General features: G+C 36.6%; 1 protein-coding gene across 4 annotated transcripts in view; it reads left to right on the top strand.

Annotated features, from left to right (window-relative positions):
• The window catches only part of MARCHF1 (membrane associated ring-CH-type finger 1), an 800751-nt gene that overhangs the window by 510678 nt on the left and 277911 nt on the right, over positions 1 to 12162 (top strand). For 3 of the 4 annotated variants that reach the window (XM_077846552.1, XM_077846555.1, XM_077846553.1), the window contains exon 3: positions 5451 to 5599. The exons of the other annotated variant lie outside the window; for it this stretch is intronic. In XM_077846552.1, the coding sequence (XP_077702678.1) occupies positions 5489 to 5599 (111 nt within the window). In that variant the 5' untranslated portion in view covers positions 5451 to 5488. The remainder of the gene's footprint in view (positions 1 to 5450; positions 5600 to 12162) is intronic. 4 annotated transcript variants of the gene reach the window in all.

Genomic DNA, 12162 nt, shown 5'->3' with positions numbered 1-12162 from the left:
TTTCAAGTCAGTGTTTTCATTTTCCTAAGATAAATACTCAAAGCAGAATTGTTTGATCATGCGGTAGTTCTATTTTAACTTTTTAAGGAACTGCCGTTCTGTTTTCATAGTGGCTGCATCAGTTTACTTTGCTTTCAACAGTGTACAAAGATTCCCATTTCTCCACGTCCTCACCAATACTTGTTATTTCTTGTCTTTTTGATAATAGCCATTTAGACAGCTGTGAGGTGATATCTTGTTGTAATTTTTATTTGCATCTCCCTGATGATTCATGATGTTGAGCATGTTTTCATGTGCCAGTTGGCCATCTGTATGTTTTCTTGGAAGAAAAGTCTATTCAGATCCTCGGCTTATTTTTTAAACATTTTGTTGTTGGTGGTGGTGAGTTATATGAATTCTTTATAAATTTTGGATATTAACCCCTGATGGTGTATATGATTTGCAAATATCTTCTTCTATTCAGTAGATTGCCTTTTTATTTTGGTGATGGTTTCCTTCATGGTGCAGCTTTTGATTTTGATTTTTAAAAATATAGATATTTTTGCTTTTGCTCCCGTTGACTTTGAAGTCAGATTCAGAAATATATTGCCAAAAGTGATGTCATGAGTTTATTGCCTATGTTTTCTTCTAAGAGTTCTATGGTTTCGGGTCTTACATTCAATCCTTTAATCTATTTTGAGTTAATTTTTGTGTATGGTATAAGACAGTGATCCTGTTTCCTTCTTTTATGTGTCGCTGTCAGTTTTATCATCACCATTTATTGTACGGACTGTCCTTTCTCCATTGTGTATTCTTGTCCTGTTTGTCATAAATTAATTGAATATATATTCGTGGGCTTACTTTTAGGTTCTTTATTCTGTTCCATTGATTTGTGTATCTGTTTTTATGTCAATACCAGGCTGTTTGATTACTGTAGCTTTGTAATAAAGTTTGAAAACAAGGAGCATGTTGCCTCTAACTTTATTCTTCTTTCTCAAAATAGCTTTGGTTATTTGGGCTCTTTTGTGGTTGCATACAAATTTGAGTGTTATTTGTTCTATTTCTGTTCTAACTGCATTGAAAAATACCATTAGAATTTTGATAGAGACAACATTGAATCTATAGATTTCTTCTAGTAATGTAGACATTTTAACAATATTAATTCTTCCAGTCCATGAACATGGAATTTCTTTCCATTTATTTGTGTTTTCTTTGGTTTCTTTCATCAATATCTCATAGTTTTCAGTGGACAGATTTTTTTACCTCCTTGGTTAAATGTATTCCTAGGTCATATTGTATTCTTTTTGATGCAGTTGTAATTGAGGTAGTTGTCCTAATTTCTCTTTTTTGTAGTTTAAGTGGGTTTTCTATATAAAAAATCATCTCAGTCACAAATAGTGACAGTTTTACTTTTTTCTTTCAAATTTGGATATCTTTTATTTCTTTTTCTTACCTAATTTCTCTGGCTAGGATTTGCAATACTATGTTGAATAAAAGTGGTAGGAGTGGGCATCCTTGTCCTGCTCCTTTTCATAGAAGAAAAGCTAAAAACTTTTCACTATTGAGTACGATGTTAGCTATGGGCTTGTCATAGATAGCCTTTATTATGTTGAGCCATATATCCTCTATACCTGTTTTATTGAGAGTTTTATCAAACATGGATACTGAATTTTCCCAAATGCTGTTTCTGCATCTATTAAGACAATCATATATGATTTTCATCCTTCATTTTGTTAATCTGGTACATCATATTGATTGATTTGTAGATGTCAAACCATCCCTGCATCCCTGGATAAATCCTACTTGATCATGGTGTATGATCTTGTTAATGTATTGCTGAATTTGATTTGCTAATATTATGTTGCGAATTTTTGCATCTATGTCCATCAGGGATATCAGTCTATCATTGCGTGTGGTGTGTGTGTATGGGGGGTGTGATGTTCTCCTCTAGTTTTGGTAGCAGGATAATGCTGGCCTTGTAATAACGAGTTTAGAAGGATTCCCTTCTCTTCAGTTGTTTAGGAAAGTTTGAGAAGGATAAGTATTAAAATCTTTGACTGTTTGGTAGAATTTACCAGTGAGACCATCTGGACTGTTTTTGAGGGGAGGTTTTTAATTTAATATGAATTGTTCTATTCAGATTTTCTATTTCTTTATGATTTACTTTTAGAAGATTGTATGTTTCTAGGACTATGTCCATTTCCTCCAGGTTATCCAGTTTGTTGGCATATAATTTTTCATAGTAGTCTCTTATGACCCTTTGCATTTCTTCAAGGTCAGTTGTATCTTCTCTTTCATTTCTGATTTTATTTATATGAGCCCCCTTTTTTTCTTAATTAATCTAGCTGAAGTTTATCAATTTTGTTTTTCTTTCTAAATAACCAGCTCTCAGTCTCATTGATCTTTTCTGTTGTCTTATTAGTCTTTATTTCATTTATTTCTGCTCTAGTTTTTGTTATTTCCTTCATTCTGCTAAATTTGGGCATCATTTGTTCCCCTTTATCTCATTACTTTAGGTGTAAAGTTAGATTGTTTATTTAAAGATGTTCATGTTTCTTGAGGTCGGCCTGAACTTTCCTCTTAGAACTATTTGTGCTGCAACCCATAGACTTTTTTATTTTCATTCATCTCAAGGTATTTTTTAATTGTTTCTATGACTCCTATAATGCAGATCTTATTCTGCTTAATGTTATCCCATAGGTCCTTTAGCTGTCTTTACTTTTCTTATTCTGCTTAATGTTGTCCCATGTCCTTTAGCTGTATTTACTTTTTTAACTTTTTTTGTTTTTTGTTTTTATGCTGTGTTTGGGTGAATTCTACTGCCTTTGTCTTCCAGGTCGCTGATCTTCTTTTCTGCATCAGCTATTCCACTATTGATCCCCTCTAGTATATTTTTAAGTTCAGTTATTATATTCTTCAGGTCTGCTTGGTACTTCTGCTTGGCACTCTCATATTTTTTTTTATCTACTTGTTGAATTTCTTTTTCCTCTCATCCATTCTTCTCTTGAGATTGGTGAGTATCTTTATGACCATTACTTTGCAGTCTTTATCAAGGAAATTACTTATCTCCATTTCATTAATTTTTGTTCCTGGAGTTTTATCTTGTTCTTTCATTTGGAACTTATTCTTCTGTTTTCTCACTTTGCTTGACTTCTCTTTCTGTGTATCAGGCAAAACAGCTATCTCTGTCTTGAAGAAGTGGTCACAGAAAGATGGCAAGTATTTCAGTGCCTGGGGTTGAGACCCTTCCCTGAACTCCCTTTGATTGTTTCAATCCCATGGAGCCCAGAAAGTTTCTGTGGCCACCAGAACCAGGTTCAACTGACATTCTCTGAGAGGACTGCATGCACCTGTTGCCTTCAGTGAGGCATGGAGGAGCCTGCCTTTTGGGTTTAGCAAGGTGGTGCTGCGAGGATGCACCAAGCTGGAGTATGCCCACCTCCTGGGTTTAGTAGGTCAGGGTTGAGATTCAGTGCAAGTAGTGATGACAAGGTAGAGGGAGAGCACAAAAACGACACCCACCAGCACCTTTCTTCCTAGAGAGAGTTCCAATAGGCCCCTGACACTCTAGAGATGCTTTAAAAGTAGGCAGTGGATCTTTTTCATATATTGTTAACCATTTTTTAACCTGTTGCTTTTGTGTTGGTTCATTTGGTTCATTTGCTGGGTCCCAGGGCAAATGAACCTGTACAAACACTTTAAATTAGAAGTCTCAGTTTCTGATAGCCCTTTAGGTTTCCTAGATATAAGACTCTCTGGTTTTCAAAGACAGACTTTTAGAGGCTTGTACCTCTGCTGCAAGTCCTAAGAGTTGGGAGCCTGATGTGAGGCTTGTGCCCTTGATTCTCAGGGATATTCTTTTTATTTGTGGGTCTCTACACTGGGAGCAGAGTTTTTGACAAGACCATATCTCTGCATCTCCTACCCATCTCAGTGTGTCCTTTTTATCCTTTGTTTTGGAGGAGCTGCTTAGCGGGTTTTCACATTTTTTTCAGAGAGAATTTTCTTTTTTCTTCCTTCTTTCTTTCTTCTTTTTCTTTCTTTCTTTCTTTCTTTCTTTCTTTCTTTCTTTCTTTCTCTTTTTCTTTCTTTCTTTCTTCTTTTTCTTTCTTTTCTGTCTTGCTTTCTTCCTTTCCTTTCTTTCCTTTCTTTGTGAGAGACACAGAGAGAGAGGCAGAGACACAAGCAGAGAGAGAAGCAGACTCCATGCAGGGAGCCCGATGTGGCACTCAATCCTGGGACTCCAGGATCATGCCCTGGGCTGAAGGCAGGTGCCCAATCTCTGAGCCACTCAGGCATCCCCAGAGAGAATTTTCTATATGTAACTGTAGATTTGGTGTGTCCATGGGAGGATGTAAGTTCAGGCTATTCCTATGTTTCCATCTTGAACTGCTCCTCTAAAGTGTTTTTTTATATAAATTATCTATTTACATTGTTCAGATCCATTTAACTTGAGTATTTTGTCATTTAGAGTAATAACTCATCAATCCGTTAGTGCAACCTTTCTTTATGTTACTTTTCTTAGTGCTATGAAATGTGCTATTTTGAATCTCTGAAATGTTATAAACCACCAGATTGCTAATTGCTTTGGATGCTGTGAAAAATAATTACTACACATTATTTTTGATATTTAATTGACAGTGTAATGCATTTAACTAAAGACCTGCAATAAACTATTTCTAATTACTGAGTGTGGTGGAGTGGAAAAGTAGGCTGTAAAACTTTACAAGGGAAACAATGTTTCCTCCATTACATTAAAAAGTCATTGTTGATAATACTTTTCCACAGACAAAAAACAAAAACTTCCCCAAATGGAAAATTCTGGAAAGCTACAAAGATTTATAGAATACTTTTACTTGGAATTCAGTGGGGAAAATTTTTAAATTATTATTTTTGAATAGACTGTGCTGGTGATGGGGTGATGGATGTCATGCCATGCCTGCACTACAATTTCTCCCTCTTCAGTTGGCAGAACTTTATGAAGGAGATAATCATGCCACTGCCAGAATGAGTAATCTTTATCATTGACCAGTGTTCAATTTATTTTGCATCTGTAGGGCATTCAGCTGAAAAGCTCTACCTAATTTTAGATGTCATTGAAATATGTAGATATAGGAGGAACTGGAATTGTTTTTAGCTCCCAAGGTAAGAACTCCTGTTATAAACTGCTTCTTAAAAATAACATTTAGAACCAGATGTAAGGAATTCCCACAGTCTAGAAGTGCTACAAATTGGAGTGTAAAGAATGTTAGGCTCTTTGAATAGATATGTTCTGTTTTCATTGCCTTATATTTGGGATATTATTAATAATCAAAATACTCTTTTTTTTTCCTTACCATAATCTCTGGTTAAAATATGATGTTTCCATTGGTACGTCTTTAAATTGCTTATTTAATTTCAATTATGTACATTTTCCAAAAACAGACAACTAAAATAAGTGAACTGTTTCAGGGAATGTAAATTATTTTCAGAATTTCAGAAATTGAAAAGGGATAAGAGGAAGGAGAAAATGCTGGGCTGGTGTGAAGCGATAGCCCGTAACCCTCACAGAATCCCAAACAACACGCGAACACCCGAGATCTCAGGGGATTTGGCTGATGCCTCACAAACCTCCACGTTGGTGAGTGAAAAGTTATTTTTTCCTCAAAATGGCTTGTATGTAAATTGAATGATGCAGAAATCTGGAAAGGGATAACTTTTAAAGTAAACATTATTCTTGTTTACAATAACATTTGCATTAGCATTATATTGTTCATATAGATTCAGTGTAATTTATATTAATAAAAATATCTAATGTCATATACTATTAGAGCTTAATTCAGATTAAACAAGAGTTTCTTTTTCCTTGTATTTCTTTTGACCTTGCCCTTTCGTTATGTTAGTGACCTTAAAGAGTTAAAGTTTGTATCTTGCATTCTACACTGTGTAATGGAATCAGTAGAGGAAAATGAGTACAATTATACAAAAATAATGAAAAATCAGAATCATGCCCTCTGTGTTTTCCCATATATGTTCTAAAAATGTCTGAAAAGAGGATTAAAATTATAAATTTTATGCAAAACTCTGAATTAAATAATTGCAAAAATAATTTGAAGACTGAATCAATATTTTACTTTTTCTTGTTTTGTTTTCTGCTTTAAGTTCAACTACCCAGCTGTAACTATCCATTGTTTCCCAGTGACTAGGAAAAGAGAACTCAATACCAAAGGAATTTTCTGCATTCTTTGTTTAGATTTGGTTGCAACATTCTTCATTTTTATGTAAAGTAGAAAAATTGTATTCAGTCTCTAAGTTTTAAATTGACATGTTAGATATATTTTAATTATTGTTTTGCCATTTTATATGAACACAAGTGTTTTCATTAGCCTGATTTATTAGTTGATGAATGTATAATTAAATATGAGCAAAGATTTTAGGTTTTTTTTTACTTAGAGTTATTTGATAAGTTCCATTATTTTATTTTATATTATTTTCCTATTTTTATTTTTTTTTAAGATTTTACTTATTTATTAATGAGACACACAGAGAGAGAGGCAGAGACATAGGCAGAGGGAGAAACAGGCTCCCCACAGGGAGTCCAGTGCAGGACTCAATCCTGGGACTCAGGGATCATGCCCTGAGCCGAGGGCAGACGCTCAACCACTAAGCTACTCAGGCGTCCCAATAAGTTCCATTATTTTAAATAGAAATAATAATCCTGAGCAAATATTATCGAGTGAATATCAAGAGAAACCACCTGAGGGAATAGCCATTAGTCAACAAAGCATAGAAGGGGGAATTTTGCTTAAATTCCATCATCTTAGGTTGTGAGGAAAGGGCTGGGGGTATGAAAAAAATACATGTAATGTAGTGATATAGTCAAAGTTCTGAGGAATAGATTTTTAAAATTATCATCTGCCTTGTTTCATCTCAAACATGATCTTTAGTAAAATTTTTTTCAATAAAACTGCTTGGCATAAGTTAACACCATTTAAAAATATGTTACACAATAGTTATATATAAAGCTGGACTTTGTCAAGTATCATGTGAAGGCTAAAAATTTTAAAACAGAAAAATTCTTTTGTGCTTTTATTAGAATGACTTTAGTGCTTAATTTATATTTCATAGAACCATAGACCAAAACCATAAAAATTCTTGAGTAAACATTGGCCTTGCTTTCTCCTATAATTGGGTAACCTAATATTAGTTTAATTTACCAGATGTGGACTGTGGCCCAGAAAAAATTAATTGAATTTCCCAGTGTCACTTAGCTAGTAAATGATAAAAAGATTGCTGGAAGCCAGGATTCTCAGGGCAAGGCTTTTTTGTACTACACCATGCTGCCTCACTTTCTTGATGACATTTCCTTCCCATCCAGATACTTTTAGTAGAAGGAAAAGTCAGGAAGTTACCAATTTCATAAATCCAGTAATTAATATTTTAAAATCTGATGCTGTCTTGAATGGATAACTTCTAGCCACTGAAACATAATTTCACCATCTGTTTCTTAACAAAGAAAAATAAAATATGACTTTCTTATGTCATAGCCAGTGTGTCTTAGGCAGCTCTCCTTCACTGTCAAATGATGATTCAAAGATACATGAATCCTCCTGCCATCTTTTATTTTATTTTTATTTTTATTTTTAAATTTTTTTTATTTATTTATGATAGTCACACAGAGAGAGAGAGACAGAGAGAGGCAGAGACACAGGCAGAGGGAGAAGCAGGCTCCATGCACCGGGAGCCTGACGTGGGATTCGATCCCGGGTCTCCAGGATCGCGCCCTGGGCCAAAGGCAGGCGCTAAACCGCTGCGCCACCCAGGGATCCCCCTCCTGCCATCTTTTAATGCTCCTTCTTAAGGACATGGCTTCTTAGGTGCCTGAGGAAAAAGGAGAGACTATGGGAGTCATTGTGCATATGCTATTATGGAGCAGCCTCGAATGTGTGCATACTCCTCCACTGACTAAACCTATCTCATGGCCCCATCTGAACTGCAGTGGAGGCTGGTAATATGCTAGGAAGCCATATGACCAAAGAAGAGCAGATGGAATTAGGGGGCGCCCAGTCCATCTCTTCCTTAGACCTCTCTCTGGTTGCCAAATATTCAAGTCATGTTTGCACTCCCTCATGAAAAAGAGTTATTATGTTATTTTTTTTAATTTTTTATTTATTTATGATAGTCACAGAGAGAGAGAGAGAGGCAGAGACATAGGCAGAGGGAGAAGCAGGCTCCATGCACCGGGAGCCTGATGTGGGATTCGATCCCGGGTCTCCAGGATCACGCCCTGGGCCAAAGGCAGGCGCCAAACCGCTGCGCCACCCAGGGATCCCAAGAGTTATTATGTTAAAAGAGAAATAACACAAGTATTTCAGTCACTGGGTTCAGTTCAAGCCCATGAGCACTGATTATTTATTGTCCTCATCAAGTGGTGATGATGGTGAAATACCTATGAATAAATTATCTGTATTTTGCAACCAACTCCCAACATACATATATACCAACATATAGGAAAGGAGTGGGAAAAGGGAAATCACAATAATACTCATGCTTGGAAAAAGAATCGGGTACACATATGGAAATCAGAGGTGAAATCATACTAGACAGACATTTTAAAGTCTCCCTAACCTAGAGGTCAGGGAGGATCCTTGAATAGGCTTTGACCCTGATCCCTGGAAGATCGTCTTTGTTTGTGGTCTCTCTGGCCTCTGGACGAGCTCTTTGGGAAGTTCTTCATTTCCTTTTATTCTCCTTGTCAACTTTTAAATTGCCTGTTAAGGGTTGTATAGCTTTAAAATATTTTTCCTATTTTGGGAAAATTATGAGACTGAATTGTTTTAAATCTTAAATGTTTTAAGGTTCATATTTCTGGGATCATGGTATTTCAGTACTACAATTTTCAGAAATCTTCAAAGGGTTCTGGTCTATTTGCTTCCTGATAGTCCATGTGCCTAAGAAAGCTCTTTCTTGGATGCCCTTGACTTTCTCTTCTCATGTATCTGTCTCAAGATGACAGTATCTTGAAAATTAGGCTGGAGGACCGCATCCTTGACCTGATCTTTGTACAGAGATACTTTGTTCAACTGAGAAGTTTTACTCAGTGTCAGCTCTAAATCTTATATTTGTCTTGAACTACTTCATACAATTGTAAATTTTCGCTGCATCTTTGTTACTCAACACTTGCATCAATGTCATATCTCATCATCTGGGGTTTAGAAGAAGCCAGATGTTTTGTCCAGTGAGCCCCCAAACTTCCATAGTCTCCTTATACCCAGTCAGAACTGCTTTCATACTCGTTCATGAGCTTCTTTGAACACTTTGCTGAATGTAGCTAATAGTTATTAACATACATTATTAATTTTTGTTTTCCCATCTATTTTGAGTATTGCCAGCCCAGCAGGTCCACTGTCTGACTCTCAAGTTAATCCAAACAGCAGTTTTGCCAAGAGCTTTGCCAAAACATCAGCTAGATGGCATTCTACCTTTGAAATTGGTTTCCTTGCCACCCACTGCCCCACCACTAAGCAAATGACAAATATTTTAGATTTTTGTTGTGGTCGCATAGGCTTTGATCACAAATTTCTATATTTAGGTAGTTATAAAAGTTGAGGTACAGTAAGGAAAACAGTAAACAGTAATTCTAACAAAGAATGTAATATGAACATTTATTCAATTGGCTCTTGGAGGACTGAAAAAGTTCTTTTTTTTAAAAAAAATGTGTGTGTTTAGTAACTGTAAGAAGTGACAACCACCCATACGGCGAGGTGACACTGGGAGGAAGCAGGAGTTTTTTGAACCTAAAAGGCTGAAGGAGAAGCTCCTCAGAGTTTAAGGAGAGATGCTTCTCAGCTGTTGTGGGAAACTTGAGTTCAGGGGAGGACCCTAAGGATCTTCGATCTAGACCCTGAAGGAGAAGCTCCTCTCAATCCTTACATATTTAAGTGGGAGGAAGAAGGGATGGTACACTAAGAATAGTTATGAGAGTGTGAAAAAAAAAAAAAAAAAAAACTTAGGAAATGGACCTGCCTTTCACTGCTGACTTAAAAAAATCATGGCTGCGATGACACTAGCAGAAACAGGGTAAGCAAGAAGCAGCTAATCCTTGCTCTGTCCCTGTCTTCTAGTTTCCATTAGCACTAGTATTGGCAGAAGCTGACCAAGAGGTCAGTGTCAAAGGAGAAATCTGGTTTGAAGGCCCGTAGCTCCAGCATCTTGAAGTGGAATATAGAACTGATTTAGAGCTGAGTAATATCAGCCTAGTAATTGGTATAAAAAACTATGAGTAGGAGCTTGAACAAATAAACTCAGAAATTTCAAAGGCTTAGCCTGATTGAGCTTTGCTTTTGCTCATGACTCACTCATTTGACTCTCCATCAATGAATGCGTAGATCCCTGCTCCTTCCATCTCTTGGGACTACTGTCTTAAACAAAGGACGTCTGAGTTTAGCAGATGAAATAAGGGAAAGAAAATGAGTGGATGACCATGGAGCTATCTGGTTAAGTTTGAAAGTGATATGCATCACTTCCGCCCTGATGCCCTTGGCTGGAAACCAATGACAGACCCCAGGGTATCTGTCAGAATGATGAGAAATATGGTCTTCCTATATGACTAGAATAAGGAAATTGAAAGCATTCAGCCAGCATCTACCACAAATGCATTCCTTTGAGAGGAGGCAGGTTTGTCCTATATTTCCATTTTGCATATACCCATACTTTTATTACTCCTCTGCTGTCATCCAGGGCATTTGAGGCTTTCCCGTACAAATCATACTCTATCTAAAGATGACGGTGGAGATGAGGAGGAGGAAAAGGGAGAAGGTGATTATTAAATGCCAGGAGTTTCCTAAGTATTTTACACCTATTCTCATTTTGTGAGTATTAACTCACAAGAATCTGATGAGGTAGGTATAATCATTATCCCTGTTTTGTTTTGTTTTGTTTTGTTTTTTTAAAGATTTTATTTATTTATTCATGAGAGACACAGTGCGAGAGAAGCATACAGAGGCAGAGGGAGAAGCAGGCTCCGTGCAGGGAGCCCGATGCAGGACTCCATCCAAGGACCTTGGGATCATGTCCTGGGCCGAAGGCAGGTGCTAGGCCGCTGAGCCACCCAGGTGTCCCATTATCCCTGTTTTGGAAAGGAAACTGGATAAGTTGGATAAGGAAATTGAGGCATGGAAAAATTTTAAAACCTGCCCAAAGCAACCCAGGTAATATTGATGAGGCTGGGATTCCAGCAATCCAAACAGTCTTAATCTGGAGGGCCCCTCTGCCGTGTCTCCTCAGGTTGGGGGGAAAACAGTCATTATTTGAATTGTATGCATTTGGCTAAACACAGATTGTGAATGAGATAATAATATATGATAGTGGGGCATAAAGACAAAAGGGCCTTTCCTTAATCTCATGATTACATGTGACTGTTAAGATTATTCTCTACTCTGCACTGACTGACATATAAATATGGCCAATTTTATAGTCATTTTCATCACTCTCATCAATAATTGACCTAATTGAAAAGAATAATTTTGTTTTGTTTTGTTTTTTATTTATTTGAGAGAGAAAGAGACAGAGAGAGGGTGCAGGAGCCAGGAGGGAGGAACAAAGGGAGAGGGAAAAGCAGATTCCTCACTGAGCAGGGAGCCCTACATGGGGCTCAATCCCAGGACCCTCGAGATCATGACCTGAGCCAAAAGCAGAAGCTTAACCAACTTAGCCACCCAGGTGCCCCAGAATAGGGTTGTTTGTTTGATTTTTTTTTAAATCTATAAGGTAATTCAGACTACCTGCTTTTTAAATTCAGAAAATATTTATTTAGCTTAAATAAATTTCAAATTGAATAAAACCATCAAGAGATTTGAGAGATTATAGTTATTAAGCAACCATCTCTTCTCTACTGCACCCAAAGGGGTGAGAGAGCCCCTTGTAGGACAGCTAGGGAAGAAATCTCTCTTTTAAATTTATTGTAACATGGTTCACATGTTAGAAATAAAAGCAAAATGCCCTAAACTGACTGTATCCTTAAGCAATATCCTGAATGAAATCAGAGTTTTGATATTATATTTAAAGTGAGAGTGAAGGAGATAATAATCAGAAATTAAAAGGGGAACAGATTTATGAGTTAAAAATATCCATAGAAGACAAAATGGGGAGATCAAAAATGTCTTTTTTTAGGTAGGCAACAATGACTCCAAAGAAAATCACTTT

The sequence above is a fragment of the Canis aureus genome, chromosome 13, assembly GCF_053574225.1.
Source record: "Canis aureus isolate CA01 chromosome 13, VMU_Caureus_v.1.0, whole genome shotgun sequence".
Classification (NCBI taxonomy): domain Eukaryota; kingdom Metazoa; phylum Chordata; class Mammalia; order Carnivora; family Canidae; genus Canis; species Canis aureus.
This window is presented reverse-complemented; position numbering and strand designations above follow the sequence as displayed.